At 41.5% G+C, this 18,959-nt stretch overlaps 1 protein-coding gene across 1 annotated transcript in view; it reads right to left on the bottom strand.

Moving 5' to 3' along the window:
- Nucleotides 1-17,965, bottom strand: part of LOC121199506 (regulator of G-protein signaling 6-like) — a 106,995-nt gene extending 89,030 nt beyond the window's left edge. Inside the window, exons 1-3 of the mRNA XM_041064252.1 lie at nucleotides 17,912-17,965; nucleotides 12,169-12,372; nucleotides 11,776-11,946 (exon numbers count right to left, since the gene is read on the bottom strand). Coding sequence (XP_040920186.1) covers nucleotides 11,776-11,946; nucleotides 12,169-12,285 — 288 coding nt within the window. The 5' untranslated portion in view covers nucleotides 12,286-12,372; nucleotides 17,912-17,965. The remainder of the gene's footprint in view (nucleotides 1-11,775; nucleotides 11,947-12,168; nucleotides 12,373-17,911) is intronic.
- Between the last annotated feature and the right edge of the window lie 994 nt (nucleotides 17,966-18,959).

The following is an 18,959-nucleotide window of genomic DNA, read 5'->3' as shown; positions in this document are numbered from 1 at the left end:
TTGATTAATAAATATTATTCGGCATTTCTGAGTGAAAAAGACAAATTGCCACTATAGTGGACAATAGTGTCATATCACATCGCATCATATTGAAAACTGTATTGAAATCCAGGCACCAATAACATTTCAGAAAATATAGACTATTTGGCAAAGCAGATCAGTGGTTTCTAAACAAGAAATTACACATTTCCCAAGCAGCCTTTTGTTTCCTGTCACAAACTGAAAGTAGCGTCTTGCACTGTTTACCCTGTTCATCACAGCCGTCCCACGAGAGGCTCACAATGAATACATTTTCTTTTGTGCTGTAAGCACATGCAGCGCATTCCCTGCAAAATCCACCTTGGTGGTTCATATTGTAAAAACTAATGTACATACAGGGCCCACGTTTTTTGTGTTTTATGATGATAACAGGACTGAAAGATTCATGCCTTAATGATTTATGCATGTAAGAAAAATGCTGCATGTGGCCCCTGTGATGGTGGCCAACTGGCCGACAACACTAAACAGAGACTAACACCGCAGGAATCTGTTCTGCTCTTCTTAGATCAATATTGTTCTCAGGTGATTGTTACTCACGTCACCTTAAGCTTCGATTCATGCAATAAGACAATAAGAAGACTCAGATGAAGAATCAGAAGAGTCTGCGGCTGTACAATCGCTCAGAAAACAAAAAGGTAGAAACAAAGCTGGATAGAGCACAGAAGATGGAAAGCAAACAAGAACTCATCTTGGTTATAACAGAGGAGAAGAAAAGCGTGCAGCTAAAGATTGATTGGAGAAGGCAGAATAAGAGACAGAGCAGAATGAGAAGAGACTCTAATGGAAAAACGATGTGTGGCCCTACTTCCACATCATCCATCAGTTAAGTGTGGGTTGTCTTTTCCCTTTCTTATGTGTGTGTGTGTGTGTGTCCATCCAAGTTCTCTAATGGACCCGGGGCTACACGGGGAGCGTGCCTGACAAAAGTTCACATTCATTAATCATAACCTGCCACTTGGCGCTGCGACCTCTGCTACCTTGGTTCCTGACATCCCCGAGCTCCCTCCGACACTCGAGCGAAGCCCCATTATATCTCATCCACCTCACCCAACACACAACAGTGACCTGAACCCACACAATATCTGCCTCAACTTCTCCTAACAGTGCAACCCAGTGTTTGCTGTTCTATTTGTCTATATGCTATAAATTAATCCAGGAGATTTAACACTGAATCTTTACTTGAAAAATGAAATAAAAGTCTCTCTACTTGAGGTTTATCTTTTCAGCTTTAGTTTTGTTTTCTCAGATTATTCACAATAATGCCTTAAAATGAATGTGGAGATGAGTTACTGATGTTTGGGTCCTGCATGTAGCACCTTTATCATTCATACCCGTGTAGTCAGGACCATCCCGTCCCAGCTGGAGGACGATAAGAGAGACTGCTTTGAATGGACTGTGCTGCCTCATTATTTTGGCTCTGTCTGCTCGGTTGGCTGCGACGAATGAACGAAACAGGTGGGCTGAGGAAACTCTACAGTGCATTAGCACAATAATGGCTACAGGTGTATTTATTCACAGTTGAGCTCGACCGTCTATCCAAATATTAACACCTTTCTGAATATATTCACTTCCACTTTAGAGAACTCTGCTGTTTCTCTTCCTCACACCGCCTTTCTCTTCATAATTGTCTCTGAATGTAGGGAGCGTATGTGTGCGTGTGAATATGTGTGTACATGTTGGAGCTCAAATGTTCTTTGTGTAGTTGTAGTCCTTTGATGTGCAGTCCTTTGTAATTTCTGCCAAAATTTGACAAGCGAGAGGAGGTTGTGCTACGTCTCATTACAGCCCAGAAAACGCCTCCGTCATTGTTTTCCTAACAAAACAATATGTTAATCCCTATTACACCATGAATATCTGTGAGATTAATTAGGGATTAAACAATTTACTCTCGGGACAAGACCACTGTGTGAACAACAAAGAATTATGGAGCTACAAAACCCAGATAAACAACAAACTGCTCGCTTATCGAGTTTTGTTGCCTGTACTCATTATGTGCTGTGAGTCACCATCTGCATCATAAATATCTCTCACATACAGTGAACACAATCACACACACACACACACACACACACACACTACACTTGCATGGTATTGCAGCCAACAGTTGTATTAAATAGAATCAAATAAATATTAAATTAAAAATGTGTTTATTTTTATGTGTATGTACATAGTTTTTAGGCTTTTAACCACAGGTTCTTGTCTGTTGTCATTGATGCATTGCTGTGATCTTTGTGATTAATCCCTGGCTGTAAACCAAATTTCCTTTGGGATAACAATAAATCAAAACCTGTGTAAACAGAATATCAAAATAAAAGTTGTGATGACATTTTTCTGTGAAGCAGGAATAATAATATTCTTTGATATCGCTTCATTAGTGTTTTCAAGCTGTTTAAATGCATTTTTTTTTTCTGTGGCTTTATAAACCACTCGTTCATTCTGCAGAAAAAAAATGGCCCTTGTGAATGATGTAATATTATAAATGGCATTAAAAGACTGTTGATACTTAGATATAGAGAACTGGCTGTCATGTGAAATGTCAGACCCACTGGTCTTATCTTTAACAATGAATTACATTATGAGCTTATCCAGTGTTTTTTAATGTAAACTCTTCAACTGAAACCTGCAAATGCAAATTCTGAAGTAAGAACAAAAACCTTGTTAACTGTAGTAAATTTACTCAGATACTTTCCACCACTGATTTTCAGGTGAGTCAGTGCCCAGAAATAAATATTATTCAACTTGTTGTGTATAGTGTCACTGTCAATCTACAAACAGCCAAGGGAATTCACTCGTGTGCTGCCAAATGTATATCTTCACACACGCCTGCAAACTCCCCAACGTACCTACAGATTGGCTGCAGTCACTTTACATTCACATGAACAGAGTGTTGACAGAGAAGCAAGGCCGAGCGGGTTCCTTCTGACACCTGCTGTCCGACACAACCGGAGCATGACAAATACACTGATGCCTCAATAGACCCACAAAACCGACTGGCTCTCCGCTGTCAGGTAGGAGTAAACAAGTGAATGGGCTTACAAGGAACTGGGAAACTAGTTCAGATCAGACTCATTCAGGTGCATCTGGTTGTAAAGTTGTTTGTGTTTCCTCTCTGGCGCGTTCATATATGGATGTAAACTGACACACAGGAGCTCTCGGCAGCTTGTTCTTCGAGCTCAAACCAGTGAGTAGAAATGAAATATAATCCAACTTTTTCCTGCAATCAAACTCTTTAATTGCTGACAAGCAAACACAGATTGTCTCCCATCACTTTAAGCCTGACTTTACTGTGGATAAAACCTCCAGGTTTGTGCATTAGATCTGGTAAAACATGCCAAAGATCCAAAGATTCATTCTTTGTGCCAGTTACTCATTCAAAATCAGAAATACCACATTGAATCAGTGCAGCTGTAAGTGTACACTGAGGAGGATTAGATTGGATTAGAACTAAGTGATACAGGAACTCAGTGGGGACTCAGGATGTCATTATTTCTGCAGGCCCAGGGAATACTCCCTCCTAGGGAAGGACTGCTGTCGTTTTTTCACTGCCAGCACCAGATTCTGCAGTAAATACTGGCCAGACCTCTGTCCTGAGCTGATCTATTACCTCTAATGATCTACCAGGAATTAAACAGCAGGCGCTCATTAGACAAAAATGCAATCTAATGTCATTTTGTCAAACGAGATCCAAATGCCTTGCATGAGCGCAAAGATTGTCTTTTCAAGATTACACGGAGAACCACAATAACCCGTTTTGACAACATCCATGTTTACTCACTGCTTCCAGGTTTGATTTTCCAGTATGAGTCAAAATAACAGATGTTGGAGCAGAGGACAAGACAAATTTAAAAATTAATGTAGGTCTGATTTTTCAAGAACAGTCGAGATAGAATATTTTCTGTTAAATTTACCTGCAATTTACTTGAATTCTGTCAGTAGCTAAAGTAGTTACCAATGCTAACAAGTACAGCTTCATATTTCAAGAACACACTGCCAAACTAGAGCAGGGATTAAAAGAAAAATGGTGGAAAAAAAAAGAAAGAAAAATGACACATGCGATAAGAGCGATCATCCTGTCATCTTAAAATTTGCAATTTAAACTCCCCCAATTAGTCTCTCCCCATCACCTTGATTTGATTAGCCTGCTGCTCTCTACCTGCTCTGTTGTGATGAGCTCTCCTCAGATATCTGCAGGCGGCCGCACTGTGATTAGATGTGCTTAGTCATTCACAAAGTGACAAGCAGCACGCACACACACACACACACACACACAAGCCGACATGCAAGCATATTTGAACGCAAACGAAAATATCTCATGCACTCATGCAAAAGCACAGACACATCTAAGTACATTAAAGGTCTATACATGCACACAGTACTCCCTCCTTTAACAGTATCAGTAATAGGACACAAATGCACATAAAGACAGAGACGCTGTGCTTTAAAGTGGTTACACGGTTAGAGTTTAGCTGATTTTAACTACAGCGGACAAATTTTTTTTTACCAAGTTAAATGGAAAAACACTCCCTTTTTTGGAGCAGGCAAGAAAGGAAGCTACTGTGTTGTCTTTCTCGCTAAAAATTAACGAAGACGTTCCTACGTGATCAAAGTCCCAATCGTGAACCACAGTATCTGCTCGGATACCGATGCCATCAGAGTTCAGCAGAAAGCCAGGTGCGAGCTGTGATTCATGCTCTTGCTCACCAATGAATATCTTTGCCATGTGAAATTGCCTAATAAATATGCGCCGGGTGGCAGTGACTAGGCATGACTGGAATTTTATGGTTTGTACCGGGGCTCAAAAGCTCAAAGGCATAAAATCAGTCATCACCTTGTGCAGCCTGCATATCATGTTAACAACAAACAATACAGTTATTAAATCAGCTCTAAATAGTAACATTAAATGGCACTGAATTGGTTTTATTGCTGCATAGACCACTTTAACAAATGCCCTCTCTACAGTTATACTGTGATGGTGCTCAGTAGGGGTCTGGAGCCACAATTAATCATTTAATCTATAAAAGTTGTTCTGATTTTCTGGCATTTTATTTAAAACACATCCGAAGACTCATTCGCTTTAAAAGGAGAACCCTCAGATTGAAGGTCTTCTTAGTCTCAAAGTCACCCTGGAGACTCAAAAGGAGGGGGTGGCCGCTCACATGAAAAACAGCAAGCGCCTGAAAAATTGCGTATTAATACACAAAGATCTCTATCTTTTTTTCTCAAGACCACTTTGAAGTGTTCTGGACATTTGGTGAGGGCACTTGGCAAATGAAAACAACAAAACAGCACAGGCAAGCACACTGCCTCAGCTGGTGTGAATCAAGCATCCAACAAAACAACAACAAAAATTCTTACTTATGCTCTGCTGCTTCAAAGACTGGTGTGGGGGGAAAAAAACATTCACAGGCTTTGCGGTTTGAGTCTGTATGCTAACAGCTGAAGGCCTGTTGCAGCATTGACATTAAAAGTAAATACACACCAGCTATATATAGTTTTATAGATTTAAAAAAAAATGTGCTGAAGAACCAGAAAAGTCTGTGTAAAATACACAGAAGAACATAACTTTTAATATTATTTAATCCCTAAACCTTATTTATAAATTAGTTTAAAACAAATTAGACTAATATCAATTGATTTTTTTTTTCCGATTTATTGATCTAATCCATTACTTTTAGTAAACAGAGTGCATGTAGGCCATTAGTTGTGGAGGTAATGGATAAATGATTGACATGGGATCAATATTTTCTCCATTTAGAGATCTGGTGTCCTATGTGGGGAGAGAACACTACATTAACTCGCAGTAATTTATGACATTTTTGTGGTTTTCAGAATCATAGACCCAAATAATAAACACAGATTTGTCTATTTTTGTAGGTTGTGTCCCTTTGTCTTTTTAGTAAGCCAAAAACCAACCCTCTTCTGTAGCCTTAGAGGCAGCTCGTAGCAGCTCACTTAGTAAAACACAGCACTGATTTGTCTCCTCTCAAAGCTTTACAAACTGTGGGGGTAAAAATTAGAGTAGCACTAGAGCAAATGCCATAGAGCCATTGAAGTTAAGGATCAACCTACTGGGAGCATAAACGTACACAAGCAAATTACATGGCAATCCGGCTACAGTACTAGATTGTGATATATGTAAAGGAGGACACTTTCGCCCAGAGCTGATCCCTCAGAGGCAGGGCCATGGAGGAGGCAGGTGGGGTCTGTGCCAAACCAGTGACCACATCGATAAAATCACTGAAGATGTTTTGGCCTCTGGCTTTGTTCCGCATAGAAACGACAACATGCCAAGAACTGAAAGCAGCCAACGGGCACAAAGGCGCAGACCTCATCAAACTTGATGGTTGGACATGGCAGGACAATTTCCATCTCATTCCTCCTCCTTCTACGTTCCAGATGTTTCAGTGGTTGTGCCATGAAATAGGCTCTAATTAGCCATTATTCAAAAATGTTTCAACAGCTTCTAATCTTCCACACCTACGCACAACACAGTGCGTATTTAACACATGCTGAAAGTTTAACACAAAGAGGACAGGTCATTGGATTCTCAAAGGAATAATTTTTGAAAAGCTCATGTGGATTGTTTGTGAGGAGGCAGACAAATGGCCTATTTTGTTGTTCAGGTATTAGGGCATGTTGAGCTGCTTTAATCTCAGATAAATCCTGCCTTTCAAGGCATCTGATGTCCAAATATTGCCCACTGCACCACCTAAAGACATAAAAAAAGAGCAACAAAGTCGAATTCTACCGAGCAGGCCCTCTAAGGTTTTTGCAGCAGAGCACCCCTGCTGCTGCAAGGGCGGCATCCAACAACCGCCTGACAGTGGGTTTTCAACCTCCTAGCTCTCTTTCAGGGCACGTTCCAGCAGCTCAGAGGAATATGGGTACGGGTATCTGTATAAACAGCTTGTTAAGTAAACAGGTCTGCAGTTCAACAGCTGCTATTGTCAGACTGGAGACCAGAGAATAATGAAAAAGGTTCAATATGCTGGAATACACACACGGCTGTACAAACACACACACGCAAACACACACTCGAACGGCAGCACACACACAAATGCTCTGCATCCCGTTTTTTCTGCTCTGTCTTTACCACACGTACCCTTTCTCTCTCTCACACACACACACACACACACACACAACACACAACACACAACACACACACACACACACACAGACGGAAGGTGATGCTAAGGTGAGAAGATTCAGTGCTGTTGACAAGAGTGGAGGGTGTTGACTCACCTGAATTCAAATCTGTCAGCCAGCATCTGCTCAGAAACTCTGTGTGCGTGTGCGTGTGCATGTGTGTGTGTGTGTGTGTGTGTTGTACGCTGACAATGAAAAAATTAATAATATTCAGTCTGATACACACAAACATGCACTGTATGTTTAGACTGCGTGGATGTACTATAAAGTTTGTCCTTCCGCTCTCAGAATAGAATTGAATAGCGTAACAGAGTAGAATAGAATAAGAGAGTAGAACAGAATATGGGAACAGAATAAGGCAGAATAGAATAAGGCAGCCTTATAGACAACTCTTGTCTATAATAATAGACAAGAGCTGAATCGAGTAAGGTACATTAGTATAACACAGAATAGCATAAAACAGAATACATTATAGTAGAATAAAACACCATAAGACAGAATAGAATATTATAAAATAGAACAGAATAAATTACAATACAATAAAATAAGACAGAAAAGAATTACATTACAAGAGGACAGAAATAGAATAGGACAGAACAGAATAGCACAAAACAGAACAGAAATAAATACACAGCCTCTAAAATGAATAAGAAAGAGGAAAAAGAGAGAGAGGAGGAAGAGAGGGGAAAGAGACATAAAGCCGTGCACCATCTTTTTAGCAGATGAATGGCTCCCAGTAGGCGAGAGGCATCACTTCTCATCCTAATTACTCTTCAAGCGCTGACCCAGTATCAGCTCTCATGATCTGCATTCATTTAAACCTCCAGCCACTAAAAACCGACTCTCCATCGGCTAAAAGTTGGGGCGTAAAACTAGCATTTATTCTCAACCATCTCAAAACCCCATTTCTTTCCTGTGGAGCTTGATACTTGGCGCCCCAAAGCTTTGTAAACGGCAAATCAGGACCACGATTTGCATCCCCCGCCCCCCACCCCTCGTGCTTGTGGATGATTGATGACTCATCCAGAAAGACTAATGGGAACGCAGTCCAGGGCATACATATTTCATAACAAAGCAACCTTTCGTGTAACTGCAAATGGTACGAATCAGTGGCACAGCTAACGACCCAAGTGTTGTTTTAAAGCGGAAAGCTGAATGGGCATTGAAATAATGGTATAATTTCATTGGAAATCCATTTTTAGAATAAGTAACACCAAACTGAGTTTTGGAATCAATATGGCCTGTGTTTAAAGGCTTAGTTGTGGGTGCGTAATCATTAACTGGCGCACAAAAGTAGGCAAATTGCTCCATTTTCATCTGCAATTTAAAATATGTCAGACAATAGATCACAGTAAACAGCAGTGTCACCTTGGCCGGTAGTAAACCTGTTCGTTCACACGGACAGAAAAGCAGCAAACTCACATTTTCTCTGCTACAATTTGCAAGTGTGATTGTGGTGAAATCCATCTGGTGCTCGTCCCATTTGTTTATGTTCTGTTTTCTGTTGTTCAGACTCATTCGCCCATGTTGTTATTGTTATTCTGCTGGATGTGCATGTCATCTCCAGACAGCTCCCAGTGGGCAGCTACAGCTTGATTGCATTGGAACAATTTGCCGGCCATCACAGCACACACGCCACTGTAAAGGTCGCCAGGTGATGTGTGTGTGTGTGTGTGGTTTGCATGAATTACCACTACAATACGTCTCTGTTATTAACCACTGGATCACAGTGGGATTTGGTTTACAATGTTTTGTATAAATCTGTTATGTGATCGCTGTAATTGATATCATATAAACTTAAATAGATATTTCATTAGAGTTGGCAGGTAGCAATTAAAACATGAACAGCTATGATTATATATCAGTTCCAGATGTGTAACATGATAGCTGCAATAGAGTCTCCAGCTACATTCATGTAAAAACAAAATGTGAGACACATTTAGAGTTTTAAACGCTGCTCAGTCACACTAACTCTGAGGACTCATACTTTCTATCTTCATCTTTCTTCACATCTCTTTCGTACTCTTCATCTGTCTCCCTGAAATCACACCATTGCTGTTTTTGTACCTCTCCCTCCTGCACTTTCTCACAGTGTCTCCCCATTTGTTCTAGTTTTTTCCTTCTCTTCCTCTGTCTTCTCCCTCTGTCGTGTCTTAATTTTCTCTCTCTAAACCCTCTTCTCCAACCTGCATCTGGAACTCATTTATCAAAGCCGACAGTGGCCGTTCGCGTCTTGCAATTCCTGTTGTACCTCCAGCCTCTTTCAACAGACACAGATTTTCAAAGCCTGATTTACTACAGATATTGACTTAGACTGCAGTGAGCTCACCAGTAGCATTTTGTGCCATCAATATATTTAAATTTCCCCTTAATGCTCTTAAAACTCTATTATTTATTTTTTTATCGAGGAAATGCCAGTGCAGTAAGATAATGGATATTGTCCATTGAAGGTTAAAACTTTCTTTAGGTGGATCCATTTCTTTTTAATTCTTTGACAACACTATAAAAATTCTCATTCTTTCCAGAGAAAACAAAACATCGAGAACAAAGGTCAGTGGATGTGTATGTCTGACGCTCCAAGTTGTAACTCGGAAATCAATACTATAAGTTCATCAGATTCAGACCAAAAACCATAAACTAAAGTTACTCGTCTTAGCAGAGAATCTCCACTTCTTAAAGTTACAGTCTTTGTGCACACGTACAGTTTGAACTAGTGGATCCTTTCGGATGAACGGCAAAACGACTCACATCAAAACACCAGCGCAGTGATTAGGATTCAGTTTCTTCCAGACCCAGATAAAAGTTTTTACGCTCCCAACAACAAACAAAGTCACAGAGTCCAACAAAAACTAATAGTTTGAGGAGAAACTCGGAAACACAGCGGTTTAGTTTTAGCTAGAGGAACAAATCCCAGCAGGAGGCTCTACCTGAGGCTGCTCTGTCTGCATTGTGCTGACTAGCCTTGTTGTTGTTGCTGCCACTGAGTTGCATTTCCTCGCCAGCGGCCTCATAAATTTTCCCTTTAACTCTGACAACTTATTACAAAATGCAAATTACTCAATCATGTCCACTGTGGGTAGACGTACTGTTCCCAGTCTGTGTGAACTGCAGTTCTCAGCTCCAGTTACAGAGCGTATGGACATTTCCCTTCAAACAAAACAAAACAAAACAAAACAAAACAAAACAAAACAAAAGAGTTATTTCAGCCAGATTGTTCCTGCAGTTTTCCTCTGACATAGGAAAAATAAAATTTTAAATTCTCCCAAATATTTCTTTAACTTTCAGAAGCTGAGTTAGCCTTTTTCACGGCTCTTCTTCACTGAAAAATTTTTATCATTATGATAAATAAGTAAATGAGTGGACTCGCAGCCTGCTGGTAAGATACTGACACAAAGTGTCACATGTTCTTGGCCTGGTGGCCCCACATACTGGGAACAGGAATATCACCACTCTCCTCCCTGCTGCTTCCAGACTCACACAGCATCAGGGCACCACACAAACCCCGTCTCTGCCTCACAGTTCATTTATCATGATAAAACACTGCAGGGGGATGATGTCTATATTCACACGTCCCTGCATTCATTTCTCAGGCCCCGGATCATTTTAAAGAAAGGAAGATTGCCTTTGGAATAGATTCTTTTTGTGGCCTTGTCTTTCATTCAGTTTTAGATGATATATATTCAGAGGCTGTATTGATTCCTGCTGGAGAAAGAGTTTATTCCCTTTCCCCTTACACAATGAGGTCAAAGGTCAGGGTCAGCCACAAAACAATAGCTTCAGAGGCAGGGATACCCACGTTCCCTGCTTCACCACAACTTTATTTTGTCCTCACATGCAGTGTGAATTGTGTGACCTTATATACACGTGTGTGCCTTTCCAAACCATGTTCAGTCAATTCAGTTTGCCACAGGTGGACTCCAGTCTGGGTCTAGACCAGGGGTGTCAAACCTGTCCACAAAGGGCCGGTGTGGCTGCAGGTTTTTGTTCCAACCAAGCAGCAGCACACCAGACTTGACTCATTTAATCAACTGATCTCAGTCTTCAGACAGTTGATTGGTCAAACTGTGTGCTCTTCATTGGTTGGAACAAAAACCTGCAGCCACACCGGCCCTTTGTGGACAGGTTTGACACCCCTGGTCTAGACACTTATCAAGGATAATTAAAGCAAAAATGATGCATCTAACCACAATCTGGAGTGTCACAGGAAAAAAAGATGTCCAAAAATGTTTTCACTTCATCATTATAGGTTACCAAGTTTAGACTGATGGACAAAAATAGCAGTTTTATCCATTTAAAAATACGATCTGAATATTTCCTGAAGCATTTATGTAGTGAGATTTATGTTCCCCCAAATTCTGAAGCCCAGCTCGTGGTTCAGTGTGATAGTTTTACAAGTTTCTTTCCTAATGCATATTTCTGTTTTTAAAAATAAAGCTAAAACAGTAATGGGACTCAGATCATCACTCAGCCCCAAGAATATCCCCGTTGCAAGCTGTGAATTCTCAGCAGCACCACAAACCTTGCCAGTTCATCACCAAGAAGACTATAAGACAACAACAAAAACAAACTGGGGTTTATCTTTGTTCTTACCTTTCTGTAGACAATCATGTTGGGGGAGTCGTCGTCTGGGTCAACGCTGCTCATGGACCTCATGGACAGCAGAGGTCGGGTCGGGGTCGTCTGGACTCGCTCCTTTGGCTCTTCAGAAACTTCACTCGGCTCAGTCGCCTCCACAGGACTCGGTTTCTCCTGCTTCTGCTCCTGCTCCTGCTTCTGCTCCTGTTCCTGCTTCTGCCCCTGCTCCTGCTTCTGCTCCTGCTTCTGCTCCTTCTCCTGCTTCTGCTTCTGCTTCTGCTCCTGCTCCTGCTCCTGCTCCTGCTCCTGCTTCTGCTCCTGCTCCGGCTCCTGATGTTGCTCCTGATGTTGTTCATGTTCCTGCTCTTGCTTTTGTTCCTGTTCCTGCTCCTGTTCCTGTTTCCGCACCTGTTCCTGCTTCTGCTCCTCCTCCTCCTCCGCCTGCTGCTGCTGCTGCTGCTCATGCTGGTGCTGAGGTGCCTCAGCCATCATTACAGTCTCTCTTTCACTCTTCACCTCCTGCATGGAGCTATCCTCTCTTCTTTATCAGTGTCACTCTTTCTCGTCCTCCTTTATGTCCCCCTGCGCTCTCTCCTCAACGTCTAGAAGCTGCTGTAGGGAGAGAAAGAAAGAGAGAGAGAGAGAGAGAGAGAGAGAGAGAGAGAGAGAGAGAGATGAATTAGACAGTACAAGTCACCGCTGGGCTCCAGTCTCCCAGCTCTCTGTCTTTTTTCTTGTCGTCTGTCAGCAGGCACAGGATGGATGAAATAAAGGCATCATAAATTCTCCTAGTTTTCTCTGTTATCACTTCTCTGCAATTCCTCCCGGTCCACTGTCAGATGAGATGGAACTTACAGGAGAACAGAGGACATCAAGTTTAAGTTTCGCTCTCTTTTTTTTTTTGTCTTTTTCCTTTCTGCAGTATCTCTCTTTTAGTCACTCATCTGAAGAATTTATAGGATGTAGTATCACCTGTCAAACAAAACAAAGCAAGATCTTTATGTGCTTATTTGCCGCTGTAGAGTGATGTCATGTTATGCAAACACTTGTTTTGCAAAGAGAAAATAACGACATACATCTTTACTCCACTTCTTACAATATATGATATTGTTTTCCAAATCTTTCACAGATGAGATGCAATTCAAAAGATGAAAGTTTAGATATTTCAGATGATTTTTAGCCTTATTTTCAAAGCGATTCACAGATTCATTCCTACATTTTTAATTATTTGAATATGATTTTACTGATATTACCACGTGTCTTCTACCAACTACCAAGTCTTCATGAAACAAGGAAGGCTACAAACACACACACACACTTTGTATCCCGTAACTCAGATCCGTCATCTCTTTTCTTATGGCCTGACAGCTGTCAAAATATTGACGTCTGAGGACAGATTAGCTGAGACAAGGTGAGAGAAGAAGAAAAGTAAAGGAGGAGAGGGGAGACAACGGGAGAGGAGGGAGAGAAGAAAAAGCACAGAAAAGGCCGTGAGCTGAAAAAGTGTCCGTCCAAACAAACTTGTTCCTCCCTCTGACTCTGAACTCTACCTCCTACATCTCTGTGTCCTCCCTGTCAGATTGCCGCAACATCACTGTCCCAACCTATTACATCCCAGGCATAAGTGGGACCCAGTCTCTTTCCATTTAGCCCACCCTAAATGGAAGAAGATGCTGCCTTTTACTTTTTCATCAAAACATTTTCATCTGCAGGAAGCTGGTTTCCTTACCGGCTGAATAATGAAACCATGAATGTGCAAAATAAAGTTCAAATGGAAAAAAAAAAGCTGAGGAAAAACCCAATTCTTTCCTGTTGCTCCCAACTTTGACTGCAAACTGTCAATTTCATCCAGTATCAGAAATGTAATAGTTTACAAATTGCAAAGGCTTCTTGCTTTTGCAGTTTAATGAAAACTCTCAGTTTAAGCCACTGGAAATTTGAGATTAATTGACTGTATTTTTTCTAATATCCACGGCAGATCTACTTACACACTGTAATCGATTTCACAAGATCAGCAATTTTATTGCACTTTAAACGATTTATCATTGCCGGCAACCTCCTTTTGAACAAAGGAGGTTGCCGGTTGCCTGGTGTGTTCTGGAAATCAGCTACATCTCAGGAAATAAAGTCTTTGAAGATTTATGGTTTTCATAGTGGAACTGTGATAAAGACTGAATTGAAACCCAGTCAAGTTGGTTAAATTTCTAATTAGAACTTTGTGTCAGGAACATTGTGCTCCCTACCCTCTGAAATGGAGCCTACTCTTGTTTCCAGGCTGGCTGAAATAAAAGTGAACCCTTTTGACAAAATCAACATACTCACAACGAAATGCGAAGCTGAAAGGAGGCTAAAAGAGTCAGCTGTGGAGAAAAGAAGGCTCTGTTCACTTATGTCCATCACAAGCAGTTCAAGGTAAAGACTTACAGGAGCTTCAACAGGCAAATGTTTGACAAAGGGATCCCAGAGCTTTTAATGGAGCACACCTGTGCTTTGTCATGCAAGGGCACATGGGAAATGTAGTTCACAACTGTAGTTCAAATACAAAGAAACTCCACAGGTACAACACATCACAAAAACTGAAGATACACTGACAAAAAAAAAACAAAAAACAACAATCAGGAAACAAAAAAGGGAACTCAAAAGGAAGAAAATAAAACAATATATATATATAATATCATGTATCTAATGTCAAAATTCACATTTAAACTGAAAGGATTTAAAGAGCCTAACATATGTGTCCAGGTTTTGTTGATAAATTGTGTGGGGGTTTCCCCACATTTACCTTATCACGATTATTCTACAAGACACTGTGTTATTATTATTTAAGTTTACAGCCAATGCACATGACAGAATCAGTGCTGAACCTTGGATGGCTGCACACACACACTGTGTTCCAGCTTTCAGTACTAACTTCTAATGTAAGTAGAGTGTCACTTGTTTTTGTGTGGATGCAGAGCATGGGTGTGCATTAGTGCGTGTGTGTGTGTGTGTGTGTTTGCTATTGGCACAGGCATTTAGCTCCATGTCAACCAGCTCTTTAGATCAATACTCTCATCAGCCAGCTGTTTGTGTGTATCTGAGTTTGCAAGCGAGCATACAAACCCAGGGTGCATGCTTGAGTCTCAGAGAGCTGCTGCGTGCGAAGCAAAGAACACGCTGCACGTGTTTGGAAAATCCAAATGGGACAAGAATTTAATGTATTTCTGAACCAGTGGCTCTCAACCTGCTGTGTTCATTATAGGTTTGCCATCTGTTTAAAAGGTACTTCAAACCTGCGGCTCACACTGAACAGAAATCCACGATTTGTTTCCCAGCAATGCTCAAGTTGCACAGTCCCATTGCTCCATGTCTGGAAACACATGTAGCCCTGCTGGCCTGGGATCAATATCCCCAACATCCGCTCTGACTCTTGATTTTGCATATAAATGAAATGTTCAGACCGAATACACTCGTCTGATCCTCCTAGATCTCACAGTGATTTAGTGATTCAGAGGGGAGTCTCACACTCGCTGGTTCAGATTCTGTAGTCGCCCTAATTGCTTTAAAGAAGCTCTGGTGAGAGGTGTGGTCACTGTAGGAGAAAAATACAACACACGTTTGAGGTAATACCTCATCTATCTATCTAAATGCTTAGTGTTGCATTGGATGGTGACTAGAGCAACAAGAAAAAAATGGGGGCAACCCACTTTTTCACTGAGAGAGAGAGAGAGAGAGAGAGAGAGAGAGAGAGAGAGAGAGAGAGAGAGAGCGAGAGAGAGACAGCACCTGCAAACAGTCTGTAGAATTTAAAATGTAAAAAAGGCTAAATGACTGCCCATAATGACTTATGGCTAATTCCCTCCACGTTAATGCCTCAGTGTGACACACAAAGAGCCTGTGGGAACAGCTTCTTGAGAGACTTAAAGGCAGTTTAGAAATAAAAAATTTCCCATGAGGACAAGGTATCAACTCTACAACAAAAACAATCAAAAGATTCTCAGCGTTTGTGGATGTGATTTACTGTCTCCTCAACAGCAGCGAATGGACACAGGGTCCAGGGAAAGCACCTCATAAACGTAAAGTAAATCTTTCACCTTTATAGTCTCCTTCATGTCCTTTGGTATAAAACATCACTGACTGCACCGGACGATAAAAATGACTTTGATGTGTTTACTCTTGTCACACCATGGGATTTTACCAAGAGTCCCTGCTTTCTTACAGTTCCTCAAAAACTACTGACCACGAAGCGATTCAGGCTGTAAATTCTGCTCATTTCAATGTTGGCTTTAAACTCTAATCAATCAAATCAATTTTTGATAATTCTTTCTTTAGCTTTACTGATAAAAACTCCTTTTCCAATGTGTTTCTGCACTTTCAATTACTGTATCAAGTACTGTGATCTCTAGCTCACATTCAAACCTTTTAAACAGGTGAGAGGTGTCTGGTGCACATAATTACAACAAATCAAACACCGTCAGAGACGACGAACAAACAGAGCAGGTCACAAGGAAACGCACACTGACGAAGGCATCAGCCGAAGCTTTTGTGCCTGTTGCTCTTCTAAATATTTAACATCATGTCGCCAACCTGACATTTATTTTTAAGGATTATTATTCTAAATTAACCCGAGGACACGTAACGCTGAACATTTCTTGTACCAGCTTCTTTCTTCTCACCACATGCTGTGATGACAAGACGAAGACACAGAGTGAGACTTCTCTCTGCTTCTAAAGTCTCCGCTGTTGTTGTTCCCCCTGGACCCTCAGCAGTGCAACACACACCTGCAGCTTTCTTCACCACCCATCCTCTATGTTCCAGGCAAGACAGGATGAGAGTGAGTGTCTAGATGTTTTACACTGTAGATCAAATTAAAACAAGGATAACTGAAAAGCTGGATTTTTCCTGCTCCTCACAGATTGATTTACTGTACGGCATGATGAACTAGTCAAACTCCACTCACTGCACTACGTGCTAAAAAGAGGCCCAGGTGTCTGTAACAGCCCAATAAACTGTAAGTGGAAGATTCACAAAGACAAAATCCACATGGAGAGCAAAGTCTGCTTGATAAACTATCCCAGAAACAGTGCATGTGGATACATCACATTACCCTGATTGAACATCTCATTCCAAAACCATGACCTGCTATACTTGCTGCTATAACAACCTGGACTCTTCTGGAATTCAGAGTTTCAGTGAGGTCGACCACTGGTGTTGGGTGATAAGGTCTGACTCCCAGTTGGTGTTCCAGTTCATCCCAGAGATGTTGGATGGGTTTGAGGTCTGGGTGCTGCGCAGGCCAGTTGAGTTCTTTATGGAACTGAGGGCCCAGGCCCAGACAGATGGAATCAGACAGAACAAGGTAAGACAGCCAGTACATTAAATACAACCAGGCCACAGGTAACTAAAAAATCTAAATGGTCACAGCCGGGGTGAAGCTCAAACATAACATGCGTTTGGATGGTTTAGGTTTGATGGACGATGGTGTCACACCATCTACATGAGAACATACACACAGATCTCTCTCTCCAACAGATGTCTGAGGTCTCTCTATCCTCACAGGACCGCTCCACTCCCCAAACGCACAGAGCCAGCAGCGCTGCAGCCTAATTTAGACTGTCTCTTACACACACACACACACACACACACACACACACACACACACTTGTAGTAACGTACTTGCATGTACGTTTTCACCAAACAGCCATATGAACAGATATACTGTGGACTGAGTGTGTCTCTCATGTACAGGAGACCAATACACACGGACAAACACACACACACACACACACACAATTCACTCCAAACGGACGCTGGTGTCCTTCGAGTGTCACTTAACTAACCAGCTAAGTGCCCGCTCCCTTCAATCACAGGTGCGATCAAACATCAGCTTTCTGGTGCGCGCACACACGCACATCTGCGCGCGCGCGCACACACACGCACACACACACACGCAGCTACATATCCAACATCTAAACCAGCACCCGAGTCCATCACTTTCAGATTAACATCGCCGCACAGACTATTAACATCACGGAGCGCGTCAAAGCGCAGAGCGCAACAGAAATTCCACCTACTTTTATTCACCTTCCCTCTCTCTATCTCTATCCGTTCATTCATTAATCATTTCTCTCTTTCATCCCATCGTCCTCGCCCCTCCATCCCTCCTCCTTACCTCAGTGCCGGCTTCTATCTCGCTTGGAGCTCCGAAGCCAAAAAGCGGCTTCACCGACCCACCAAAGCGCTGCACACTCAGAGAGAGAGAGAGAGAGAGAGAGAGAGAGAGAGAGAGAGAGAGAGAGAGAGAGAGAGAGAGAGAGAGAGAGAGAGAGAGAGAGAGGTGGAACAGCTGTAGAGAGAGAGGGGGGGTAGAGAAAAGGCTGTGGGATGAGAAGCAGCTGCTGTTCTCTCTCTCCCGCTGACACACAATTGTTCCTGGTCTGAGAGAGTGTGTGTTTGTTCTTGCATTAAAGGGTCAGAGGTTTGGGTTATAATGCTGAGCCCACCTTGGTTCATATTGTGGTTGAACAGTACAAACAAACAAACAAACAAACAAAACTGCAATTCATGAATGAGATCTTTTTTGGAAAGAATTAGCATTGTGTTTTTGAAGTTATTATTGTAAGTGAATAGCTTTGTTAATTTATCTAATGGATGCAAACTTTTCCGTCTTCAATCTGTGAGCTGCCCTGAACAACAGTCCGAATTCATGCTGTTTAACAGATTTTTGTTGTTGTTGTTGTTGTTGTCTAGCTGATTAGTGTGAAAACCCTCCAATCATAAACCTGCTGCTCAAACAATCAAGCCACCGCCATAACATTTTAGAGCTTGAGTGTGTTCAAGTGCTTTATATGACCTTTGTCATTGTGCTCCTTTCTGTTAGAATAAAACTGTGACGTGTTTATTTTTGTGTGATTTTTTTTAACACAAAAAAACCATGTACTCCCACTCTCTTCTCGCTTTTTCCAAACAAGGACTGAATTGACAGAAAATAACTTTATAATTATATCATGTGTTGGTTCCTGCCTCCGTATATTTAGGGGATGAAAATCAGTGGTGCTTCCTTCTGCAGGTGAGAATAATGATTAAATTTTAAATCCCAGTGTCTGATTTGTGTAGCAGCCCTGAGGCAAACACTGTAGGTTTCAGGAAATGTATTTCCTGGTAACAGGCAGCCTTTGTCAGGGTCACAGTTAGCACAGAATTTTTATGTGAAAGTTCTG

The sequence above is a fragment of the Toxotes jaculatrix genome, chromosome 19, assembly GCF_017976425.1.
Source record: "Toxotes jaculatrix isolate fToxJac2 chromosome 19, fToxJac2.pri, whole genome shotgun sequence".
In the NCBI taxonomy this organism is placed as follows: domain Eukaryota; kingdom Metazoa; phylum Chordata; class Actinopteri; family Toxotidae; genus Toxotes; species Toxotes jaculatrix.
Note: the sequence above shows the minus strand (reverse complement) of the source record. Positions and strands in the feature narration are given on the sequence as shown.